We start from the raw sequence: 12,918 nt of genomic DNA on the forward strand, positions 1-12,918 counted from the left end.
CTCATCGGTTTTTTTTTAAATTAATGATATAAAAATAATTTCTCGTTTCTATCATTATCGTTATCACTATTCTTATACATTTTTCGTTTATTTATTACTTCATCTATTTTCCTCTCATAGATTGCCAAGCAACCTGTTTTACATATTTTTCAAAAGCGGAGCTTGTCTGCTTGAGACAGGTAGGTGACTTGGTCTCCATCGAAACTGAAAAAGAATGGCATTTTATCAATCATGAGATTCAAAACCGTGATACTTGGAATACTGGTGCGTGGCACATTGGTTTAAGGATGATAAACGAGGTTTGGAGATGGGTGAGTGGAGAACAACTTAATATTTCGAAATGGGAAGATTCTGAGCCAGGTGGGAACCACAAAAGGGCGGAAATATTAAAGAATTAATGCCTCTTTAACGGTATCTCTTGGTATGATGAAAATGCCTACATTTGCGAGATGCCCGGAGGTAAGATCAAATTCTAACCGTAAAGTATATTATGTGCTAAAACATTAGAGTCTTGCACTTGTGTCGTGAAAATTTCTCTTGAAATTTTTCTCTTGCTTCTTAAAAGTAAAAATATTGTTCACAGTATACGCTCGCCTCACCTATCTTGTAGTGTGAGCGATGAATGAACGTTTAGGCGCGTATAAGTAGTCGAACATGATGCCCATGAAAAGTTCCGTTTTTCAAAAATGTTTCAAAAAATTGATTTGATCACTCTAGAATTATCCTTTTTGCATCGCATGCAGCTGGAAAAACAGCGATCGAAATTGTACCTTTTCACAACTTTTGTCGGGTACATTGCGTTTGGGATAATCTAACCAACGGAATTTTCCCGTGTTACAAACTACAAAGCGTGTTCACTAAGGTCAGGGAGTGTATGCATGTTGTTTTGAACGTAACACGTCGACGCATTTTATCTTCTATTTTCATTCAGATATAATATGAATGAAAGTTCTCTTGGTGATTTCAATTGTGAGCAAATACCTCACGTTTTAGCTTTCTGAGTTACTTCATGCGAAGGTTTAGGTTAGTTACAAATGGCTTTAAGGCTGCATGTCAACCCATTTAACGACATATTTGCTACCAAAATACATTTCAAAACCGTTTTTTTTTGGTGGCAACCAAATTGATTTGAGAGATAGAAAGAGAGGATTAATAATTATCAATGGGCTTGATTTGCATTAAAATGATTTGCTTTAAAATGCTGCTCAGCCGGCAAAACGAAATATATTTATAAATTTTTAGCAACGAAGCTAAGGATGTAGTCGATCGGCGACTCGCGTAAGCGTTGCCGTGCCCGTAGGAAGAGATAAGAAAATCCAGGCCGCATTAAGAACCAATGAGATTGCAGGATTCACTAACGCACCCTCTAAGAAAAACAAATAAAAATTACAGTTCTTTCGAGAAAGGTTGCCATGAAAAAACGTATCGGAAATGTAAGCGATAACCCATAATGGTATTGCGGGTAGCCTTCAGGTCATGGTTAGACTTGACCTCAGGATTTCAGGGAAATCTGAGAAAATGTTACGTCAAGGACGAGGCATCACGGGTTTGATGAACCTATTTTATTTACAAGACTGACTTTAAATTCTTAATAGCATGAAAAACGAAAACAGGAACGAACTTAGCCTAATTAATTTATCTTTCTGTTTATTTCCACATTAAGTACCGTTACCCAGATAATCTTTGGAGATTGTCGCGCACATTTTAAATTTTGCTCTTTTATCCAACAACGACTTTTCCCGTAACAGCTGTGTAAGGTTAGCGGCATATCTCCAGTTGTACATTTATGAGAAGTTTCACTTACATTTAATTTTACGTTTTTTAAGTCTGTTCAGAAGGGGGACGGAGAATAGGGGGCGGGGGAGAGGGTGGTGTCAACTCAACGAGGAACTAATTAATATTCAAAAACATAACTACAAAAGTTACGTGAATTCAAAAATAATCTTAGCTGACGTGAAGTTAACTAATTCAGATCAGGGATGGCGGACACCGTGGTGAAGAAAGATGTATTGTATTAATTGATACTGATCAAATAGCAATCATTTAGTTTTCTATTTTATTGTGATTGTGATTGTAATCTTTCTATGTTAACTTTATTATTATAATTATCACTTTGTTTATCATCATTATGATAATTAGCATATTTGGTTTCGCTCTTATCATTATATAGAGTGCCCTAATATAACTTTTAAAAACTCTTGGTATATAATTTCGGTTTATGGATTGCCCTGGCGCTTGAACAGAAACATCTGCCAAAGCCTGGGAGGGGACCTAGTTTCCATTGAAACCGAACAAGAATGGAATATCATCGAGGACGAGATAGGAAGCAGAAATATTAAAAAAAGCCATTCCAAAAAATAGAGTATTGGTTTAACAAAAAAGGCCGGGAATTGGACCTGGGTGAATGGAAGACCGCTGACTATTCCCAAATGGGGAAAAGGGGAGCCAAGTGGTGAACACAACGCGGCTTTCATATACGAGCTGGACAGTAATGGCGGACGGGGCGTGTTTTTTGGTAGTGGTAATCGTACACGTTGGGGAAACCTGTACGCCTATATTTGTGAAATCTCCAAGGGTGAGTTTTTTTTTTTGCTTTTTTCGTTTTTTATTACTGTTATTATATTTTTTAGTAAACCTAAAGGTACTTGAAGAGCTGTGCTGCTCAAAACAGAACAATTTATTTTCTTTTTGGAATAATTAATTCCTCTGCATTTCATATGTGGTATTTTTTCTGCAGATTCAGCTCCTGGACAAAACTTTTCGCAGGACTCTTACCAAGCCTACGTTGGACCACCTTGCGCGCAACAATATGGTAAGAGAGGTTGATCACTATAATGGTGTGAAATATGTCCCAAGTACAACAAATAACCCATTCACAGAAGAGCAAAGATACAGAATGATAAAAAAAAACATTGCTCGTTAGTCTTTTCCTCTCACATTAGTTTTAACAAAAGGGAGGTTCGAGGAGTCTGCCAATGTATTCCAATAATGTCTGTTGGCATAGCTCACTTCAGGTTAAGCATTTCGTTACAGTGGCCACTTATAGTATTAAAACACATTTCGTAAAACCTGTATTGAAAGGAAACCAACAGGATCCTCTCTAGAGCCCACGTATTTTAAAATACTCGTTTCATTCAAGTTTTGTAAATTGAACAATGTGACAAGCTTAAATTTTCGAACTTTACGCCCTTTGCGTGTCCTGTCATTCGCTTCCCGACACTTTAAAAATATACAAACACGAGCTAAAAAAAAGCCGTGTTCTTATTATTATCATCAGTATACACTTTTCGTTTATTTGTTACTTCATTTATTTCTTCTCATAGTGTGCCGAGCAACATGTTTCAAAAACTCCTCTTACATATTTTCCAAAAGCGGAGGAGATTGGGCTTTCAACAGGTTCGTCTGCTCCAGACAGGGAGGCTACTTAGTCTCCATCGAAACTGAAGAAGAATGGCAGTTTATCAATAATGAGATTCAAAAGCATGGTACTTGGAATACTAGTGCGTGGCACATTGGTTTACATCAGATAGACAAGGTTTGGACTTGGCTGAGTGGAGAACGACTGATTATTTCGAAATGGCGTAATTGTAAACCAGGTGGGAACTACAAAAAGGCGGAAATATCCAAGAATGGAGGCCTCTTTAATGCTATTTCTTGGTATGATGAAAATAAATACATTTGCGAGTTGCCCGGAGGTAAGATCACATTCTAACTGTAAAGTATATTAGAGTCTAGCACTTGCGTCATGACAATTACTCTTCCTTCTTTAAGTAAAACCATTGTCCACAGAATATGCTCAGCCAACCTAACTTGTACGTGTAAGCGATGAATGAACTTTTTTGCATCGCCTGCAGCTGGAAAACCAGCAATCCAAATTTTACATTTCACATTTTTTGTCGAGCACGCTGCGGTTGGGATAATCTAGCCGACGGAATTTTCCATTGCCACAAGTTAAAAGGCGCGTTCCCTGAGGTCAGTGAGTGTATGCATGCTGTTTTGAGCAGAACCAATCGACGTATTTTTATTTTTTATTTTTAGTCAGATATAAGTTTCTATGAATGAATTCAATTCTAAACAAATACCTTACATTTTAACTTACTTCTAATGAAGCTTTAGGTTAATTACAAAAGGTTTTTGCGTGTCGACCCATTTAATGACATATTTGCTACCAAATTCGATTCAAAACCACTTTTTTTTCCTGGAAACCAAATTGTTTTGAGAGAGAGAAAGAGAAGATTAATAGGTTATCAATCCGCTTGATTTGCTTTGAAATAATTTGCTTTAAAAAAATGCTCACCCCGCAAAACGAAATATACTCATGAAAAATGGCAACGAAGCTAGGGATGTAATCGGCCCGTAGGCAGACATAAGAGCATCCAGACCGCATTGGGAACCAAGAAGATTGCAGTACTCGTTACCATGTCCTCTGAGTCCTTTCAGTTTGTTTGTCATCATTATGACCATTATTATTGTTGTTTTCATCTTTATCATTTTTTGGAATGCCCAAATATAACTTTTAAAAACTCTTGGTACATAATTTCGGTAAAAAGATTCTCCTGGCACTGGAACAGGAACAAGTGCCAAAGCCAAGGAGGGGACCTAGTTTCCATGGAAACTGAAGAAGAATGGAATTTCATCAATGACGAGATTCAAAGGCGAAATATGACAAAATATGACAATAGATGGAGTATTGGTTTAATAAAAAAGGCTGGGAATTGGACCTGGGTGAGTGAAAGACCGCTGAATATTTGCAAATGGGGACAAGGGGAGCCAAGCGGTGAACACAATGTGGCTTTCATGTTCAAGCTGGACAGTAATGGCAAACAAGGCGTGTTTGGTAGCTTGGAGGGTACAAGTTGGAAAAACCGGCTCGCTTGTATTTGTGAGATTTCCAAGGGTGAATTGATTTTTTTCGTTGTTGTTGTTAATGTTGTTTTGAGTAAACTAAAAGGCGCCAGAAGCGCTTAAGCGTAATAAAAACATTATTTGCATGAGTTCGTGATACTCTCGACAGAATTTATCTTAAACCCTTTGACAGTCAGGATCAAGTCTACACTTACCTTTGCAAGTTTTAGGGGCTAATTTCAATCCAATGCACAATGTGCGGTGAACACAATAGACTGACCATCCTGCATCCAATTCGAATATGGCGGGCATTTCGATTGACCTGGCAACCATTACTCTGTAACGAGGTTAGTAAGGGTTACCTCAGTTCTCTCAGAGGATGTAGATACATTTTCTTGTTTAGAAAATGTTCAATGAAGAGTTGGAATTTAATTGATATTCTGCTTATCAAAATATAAACATAGGCATGCGTAACATGCAAGAGTTATTCTTTTGGCTGGGAGGGTTGAGATGGGACGCTTTGTGTTCCTAACGCCATTAGTTTTGCAACAGAAAAAGAGCGTAACTTTTAAAGTACGGAAAATATCGCATTACTTCAACCTAAGAGAAAAAAAACTGGTTGATCTAAGCTCACACAAGTATTTTGTGGTCTATTGTCTCAATTGTTTGAAAAACCCCTAACAAAAATAAAAGGCATCAGTGCCACGCCTACTGTTTTCTCCTTCGCAGCTGTTGTTTGGTCTCGTCACACAACGCACTCTATTCCTCGTTAAGGAGAATGCGCGTTGCGTGATGAGACCAAAGAGACTACGCTTACTTACTACCTTTCCCTAGACAGAGAGGAAATCAACATTACTCATTTCCAGTTAGTTACCTGAAAAATGTTATTCCACATAAGTCTACTACAAAAAGGAAAAAATACCTAATTTCTCTGAACTCATTCAGGTAGTGTCTACAAATCCTCTGAGCAAAAGTAAAATGCATCGGTGCAGACGCAAAGCAGTGCTTAACTTGAATAGTAGTGCTGCTCCAAACGAAACAATTTGTTACTTTTTGAATTGATCAATTCCTTTTATTGCATTTGCGATATTTTTCAGCGGATCCAGCTTAAGGACAAAACTCTTCGTAGGACTCTTACCAAGACTACGTTGGACCACCTTGCACGCAACAATATGGCAAGAAAGGTTGATCATTTTAATGGTGTGCAATGTGTCTCAAGTACAACAGATGACCCGTTCCCCGTTCTCAGAAAAGCAAAGCTACCAAATGATGACAGAGAGGGGGGAGAGGGGGGGGAGGGGGCCCCAAACTAGGCGTGATTGTTCGGGCGAGCTACTGTTATAAGCTCGCGATCATTTACCCGATCGGCCATGTTTGATTTGGAGTTAGAGTGAACGGAGGGGGTAAGGGGCGGGGAAAGAGTGGGAGGACCCCTGCCTGAGGAGAATGTTGAAAAGCAAAACACCCCCTGATTAGTTGTGCCTCACTGCATTTCCGATAATGAACAGGTAACCAATCAAAATGAATTAAATTATCAACTGGATGTACTGTCTACCGACTAAAACAAACACACGTAGAGCCGATACGTGAAACAGCGAGGCAGTCTTTTTTCAGCCGGGAAAGAGATGGCTTCGACAAAACCTCCTCCGCGTCACAAACATGAGCTGATATTTACTGCACTCTATATTTCCCAAACGACAATCCTTGATTATAGCTGCCTGTAATCTAGCTATTGGACGATTTTTTTCATTTGATTGTAAACGATACTTTGAAGCACAAACAACAGCACCCGAAGGTTTACATGCCATGATTTGTTTGATGCAAATCGGCACACTCTGGTGAAACGGTGTGGCCACTATTTTCATCAACGATAAAAAGCATCCAAAATGTCCTCTGCTGACGCAAATACGAGTTGATAGTAGCTACCGTAATTCCATTTGATCATAAACAATACGTTAACGAAGCTGACAAACGACAACTACGCTCGAAGGTTTCTCTCATGCAAACCAATAACTGAAGTATCAGGCTTTTCCCAAAGCCAGTTGGCAACGTGGCCAGTAGATTCTTTCCAGAACCAGTGTAGAAATTGCTTCTTTTTGTTCCGTTTTTAATGCGCTAGACATATTAAATTCCGAAAGACACTTAAGTGCTTCCTTGAAAGCGGAATCGAAACTAACAACTTCATCATTTACAGAGTTTGCCATCTTTCGCATTTTCCCGCAAGAGCTAAATGTCCAAATGACATTTGGCTTATGATTCACAGCTGAAGCTTCACTACACCAATCAGGAACTCCGATCGTAGGCAAACGGTTTTTGCAAAATAATGATGACCTCGGCAGGCGTAATATCGATTTCCCCTACCCCTACCCTTCTCCTTATTACTGACCGTCGGCCACCCATATCGCAGGCGCGAAGATCTAGAAAACTCCCGTATGTTTTCCGAGGTTCACTTACAAGCGTTGACAGTCACGGCTGTGATTTCTTTTGTTAACTCGACTCTTTTCTTAAATCTGCCTGCCCCACCCAAGCATTCCGGTGCTTTTGATACTTTCGACGATTAGAAATTAGGCTTTTTTTAATTGCAAAATCAGGGTCGCCTTTTTCCCAAGTTTTCCTGAAAGTGTGCCGGTTAGAAAAAACAGAAAACAAACAAACAAACCTTTGTTACACGAAAACTAAATAATTATGCTAGAAGGCTTTTTCCAGCGAGATGATCAAAGTTAAACCTAAAAAATCCAAAAAGGGTCGGTAAATTTGTAGCAAACAGCTCATGATGAAATAAGAAATTAATACGTCATACTCAGTGGTTTAACAATTAATACGCGCGCATATTTTGCAACTTGCGTGGCATTTTCCGAGTCCCGTAGGGGCGAGTTGAAATGACAAAAACTAGGCAAAATGTGTACTCGTATTACATGTTAAACCAGTGATTAAGGGATGTATTATTGCATCACTACCTCATTTACTAGTATTTTTGAAAAACATCTTACATCCCTTTCTTAGCATCGATCATACCAGACGTATGCGAAAGACGAATATAATGCAAAGGAAACAATGAGAGTGCTCTGTATAACCAATCGAGCGGATTTAAGAGTTTTGATCGTTCATAGCGGCAATTTTTTTACTCTGCTTTCCGTCGTATTTTTGCCCTCAAGAGTAATTCTAAGGTAATTTTATCTTTTTTGTATGATCTTCATGTTTATTATGTTTATCGCCACCGCCACCGCCACCGCCACCGCCACCGCCACCGCCACCGCCACCGCCACCGCCACCGCCACCGCCACCGCCACCGCCACCGCCACCGCCACCGCCACCGCCACCGCCACCGCCACCGCCACCGCCACCGCCACCGCCACCGCCACCGCCACCGCCACCGCCACCGCCACCGCCACCGCCACCGCCACCGCCACCGCCACCGCCACCGCCACCGCCACCGCCACCGCCACCGCCATCGCCATCGCCCCTCCCCTCATTCTCGCCCTCGCTCTCGCCGTCGACCTCAACCTCGCCGTCGATATCTCCATCGCCGTCATCGTCGCCATCGCTGTCGCCATCGCCATCGCAGCTGGTATGTTTTCTAAATAGTCATTTACCGTTTATATGCATGTAACTTTTCAGGATCTTCTCGGTGACACACCTTTTTTTTTAATTCGAGGCAAAGGAGTTTGTTTCAAAATTACGCGGAATAAATATTACCAGAAAGAGTTCCATTCAGGTATCCAATGTTCATAACTTAATGGCTTTTTAACTTTGATATATAAACGATAAAAAGTAATTATTATATACATAGCGAGATTTACGCGCCAAAAGGCATCGTGATAAAAATAGTCTCTTCGCGTTAGAGAAGCTAGCTGACTGGTATTACGATTTTTTTACTAATGAAAAACGACGTATCAACGCTCTCAATGGCTGTATCATTATTTTCACTGGTGAACAATTCCGTGTAGCTCACTCGCCGTTCCTCTTGACTGACAAATAGCACATTCTAAGAGCTTAAGCGCATTTTTCTTTGGAAAGATGGCTTCAAATCAGACTGACCATTTTCAGAGCCTAGATTCGTCAGTAGAAGAGTTCATAGACGGACAGGAAAATGAAGTGACACCAAGAAAAAGAACAAACACGATGTTGCTCTCTTCCACTAATTTCTTGTTTTGAAAGGCGAGACGAGAACTGTGAGGCGGCTTGACCGTGCGTTGTTTTCCTTCGAAATAAGATAAAGATATGTTTATCTTTGAGTTCTGTTCGCCTTTGAATCTCAGTATGTATATAATAAATAAGTTATTTGACGGTTAGTTCGCTTGTACGATTTTTATTCACTCGTTGTGTAAAAATCGTATGCGCTCACCAATCGTGAAATAACCTATAAATATATAACCTTTAAGGATAAACCATCATTCAAGCCATATGAGGTGAGAATGGTGAGGCTTAAAAAATAATCCACTCTCCTAAAAGAGTTCTTTGGCCAATGAATACCCTGAACACCATTTGGGGCCTCCTGCTGGACTTTTTCCGCATCTTTGATATAAATAGAGTATATATACGAATCGCTAGTCAATGACATGGAAATATTTTATGCAATTGTAGGAAGCGGTAGCTGTGTTTGAAGATTTCACCATAAAAATCAAGAACTTCACAAAAGACAAGGCCAGCGTGAAAGAAGTTAAAACACTGAAAAAATCCATCTTTAAGGTGGCAGAGGCCGTCGAAAAATTTGCTCTTAATTATAGCAAGCGACACCAGAGTAAAATGAAGACTTCCGAAAGGATCGTTTCCCCATGAATGGTTGAGGTTGCGGCACTCAAGCCCGTTTAGTTTCAAAGTCTGTTCCTTCTTTCTTGGAAATCTTAATAGATATTTGACTAGTTTGTTTGCATATTGTAAAAAGTAATGATCCTAATATCATGTTTCTGCTGCAGGGTATCCTGATTTTTGCTCTGCAGTGCATGCGAAACACTCAGGTAAGAAAAAACATCAAACCGATTAGTAACTCCATATCATCAGTCTTTAGCGTTCGATAAATATCCGAGTACTAGTGTTAAGAACCATATTTCATGTTGTTCGTCTATCTGCAGATCAGAGAGCGATTCAAAAGAAAGATGAATGTTGTTTTTACATTTTCTATAAAGAACAAGTCCACAAGGAAGACCTCACAGGTCAATCCAAGTGGGGTCGGCGATGTATGGGCAGTTGAATTGCAGTCTTGTGCTGCATTTGAATCCAATTCGCACTTAACTTAAATAACTGGATCAAGCCAACCAGAAATGACAGTCAATTACTTAGTACAATCACTTATTTAACAGCAATAAGTCGGTTACGATCGATCTGACTTGCGATCTGCAGCTGAAAAGAGGTCTTTTTTATCATTATTGTTTAAGCACTCAACTAGCTGTGATTGTAAACTATCTTCTTTAGGATTATAAGTTTATTTTCTAGGCGATGGTATATTTGCAGGCAAGATTCATCGAAATAAACCTATAAATCTATAAATTTAAATTTCTAATCGCTCAGTACCTCGATGACTGTCCTTCGACTAAGACCACAGTCTGCAACAGACGAGGCCGGAATTTTTGCCAGGAAATCACGACTCTTCTTTCTTAGAAAACCACTCTCGCACGCAGCTTTAATTAAATGCATTTATCTTTTTATTCTTTCGCGCTAACTTTCTGCGCCTACTGCATGATTATTTCATATTCGACATTTCACTTATTAAGTTTACAAACTTCTCACCCAACACTGTCATTAGTTTTTACTATGGATAATAATAACTGAAGCCCAGTCATGCAGAAATGAAAAACCAAGGAACTTTCTGGAGCATTTTATTAGGTAATGTAGTTATGATGTAAATGCACTACCAATATAGTTGTGTTGTAAGCTTCCGGAATTTTTGAGAGTGCTTTGTACATAAGGCCTGACAGTCGTGTAGCAGTAGTGCTTGTTGTTGTCGTGAGTGACTGACTTTTCAGAAAGCTATACCGAGAGAGAGCTACTGTGGAAGATTGTTAATTTGGAGGCACTTTAGAGACAACTGTGAGATTGTGTCGGTGTTGAGCTAAGAAATAGTTTGTGGTGGGCTTCAATCAGTTTATTTAAGGATAATTATTCTACTTCCTTTAAGAGTCGCTGCTTGGTAAGAATATTACAAGTTGTTTAATAAATTAGTTGGGTTTGTTGATAAATAATGTTCTTTCTGTCGGTTAAATGATAATAATAGTCTCAGCACATGACGCTGACATTTAAAGTTGATGCTTAATGAATGAGTAGATGAAGACGTAAATGTTTGAGTAAATAAACAACTAATTTAGAAAGAACAGAAAAACCCCCTATGACTGGATATTTTGTGGATCAGTTACATTTACCCATTTGTTATTCGCTATTCCTAAGATAAGGAGTATCGGTTTGAATCGAAAATACATCGATTAATAAGGAATTCAACTGGGCCAATGTTACCCGGAAATGGCATAAACCAAGAGATTATAAACTATTCGGTACACATCATTCAACAGCGATTAAAGAACTTTTACAGAGTATACAATTTAAAGTGAGAAGCGGAGACGAAGTGTTGAATAGGAATTTCAACAAGCCAGAGAAGGAGTCGATTATTTACAACAGTCTGGGTTACGTCATACCCATTTATAAATATACATGGATGACGAAGCGTACGATTTAGGCGGAAGAAGTAAAAAAAAAAAAATTATCCGGGAATATGCAAGTATATTTCTATCTACATCGCTCAAATGCAATAGGTCAAAGCGCTTCAAGCTTCGATTGACTAAATACATCGCAACTAGGACTAGGGAGTATTCCAGAATAAATAATCAATTATTCCTTGAGCGCATAGAGATTAGTAGTAGAGTATAATATCTCGCCCACAGAGCACATCACTCTGACCCAGGAACGTCTCGCACAAAGAGCATTTGACCTCACCGCTCCTTGTAAAATGTTGGAATTCAAACATTTGAACACAAAAGTGATGGTCTGCATGACGCTTTTGCAGGGGAGAGTTATTTTGGAGGCTGAACATTAAACTATGGCCGTTAACCTCCGTTGGTTTTCTGATAAAATAACGATTAACTTTATGTAAACTCACATCGAACTTATGATCTGAGATAACCGAGAAGAAATCCTTTGAATCGGAGTTTGCTGTGGTATAAAAATAATAATACACCTTAATTAACACACGAGCGAGTTAGTCCATCACTGTTGAAGGTATACGAAGTAATTAGACCCATCAAATGAAACGTGCAGCATGTCATAGGCGAGATGAATAAAAAGGAATCATATCCATTTATGCATACGAACAGATGGCATACTAGCTTTAGCTGCCCGTTGATAAAACAGAAGTTTGTTTACAACTTTCATATAGCAGAGCTCATAAAGAAACTACCATTCTTAACATCAATTACTTTTGAGCTTCTTCTTTAGAAAACTTCAACTACAAAAAGTGTTTTATAATGTGGTGGATTTTTTCGATTGTATTAATAGAAACAATGCTCTACATCTGGTGGAAGCTGCTTTTTGCCCATTGGTCCGTCTATGACAGAAAGAACAAAAATGGAGGCAAACGCCATGACCATGTGATCAGAGATCATGATTTGCATTAAACTCTAAATCGTACGAAGGGGTTTTACGAGGATGCCTCAAATCCGCAACTCTAAAGCGAGGTGAATCAACTTTAAGCGTAACGACTCTCGACGGCAACCTTTGATTATCTTGGTTACGATGAAGTGGATGATAAATGGCAATGAATCCGTCAAAATTTCCAAAACCTTTTTAACATTCTTTATGCTGGGTAAGTACGACACTAGTTATTACTGTTTTTTCTTAGGTAGCTATGACACCGTCGAAATTAACGTTCCATTTTTAAAATAGTTATTTCGATTTTTACTCCTACTGAGCTCTAATTACGAAACAAACCGAACTCTACACATGTCCTTTCTAACCTATCGATCCATCATTAAAGCAAAACTTGGGGATCTTTGTATCATCGACATTATCATTATTATAGGTTTCTCAATATTTTTTACTTTCCATACAATTCCAAATAATTTTAAAAAAATTAATAACCCGGAATGA

General features: G+C 38.9%; 2 protein-coding genes across 2 annotated transcripts in view; one reads left to right on the plus strand and one right to left on the minus strand.

The window, feature by feature from the left end:
• Positions 1-12,918, minus strand: part of LOC149052134 (replication factor C subunit 1-like) — a 231,202-nt gene that overhangs the window by 22,963 nt on the left and 195,321 nt on the right. The window lies entirely within an intron of this gene.
• The window catches only part of LOC149052135 (uncharacterized), a 268,018-nt gene continuing 256,550 nt past the window's right edge, over positions 1,451-12,918 (plus strand). Inside the window, exons 1-4 of the mRNA XM_089180305.1 lie at positions 1,451-1,546; positions 2,383-2,575; positions 2,738-2,812; positions 3,324-3,695. Coding sequence (XP_089036431.1) covers positions 1,451-1,546; positions 2,383-2,575; positions 2,738-2,812; positions 3,324-3,695 — 736 coding nt within the window. The remainder of the gene's footprint in view (positions 1,547-2,382; positions 2,576-2,737; positions 2,813-3,323; positions 3,696-12,918) is intronic.

Source organism: Pocillopora damicornis, chromosome 1, assembly GCF_964200805.1.
Source record: "Pocillopora damicornis chromosome 1, jaPocDami1.2, whole genome shotgun sequence".
Lineage (NCBI taxonomy): Eukaryota > Metazoa > Cnidaria > Anthozoa > Scleractinia > Pocilloporidae > Pocillopora > Pocillopora damicornis.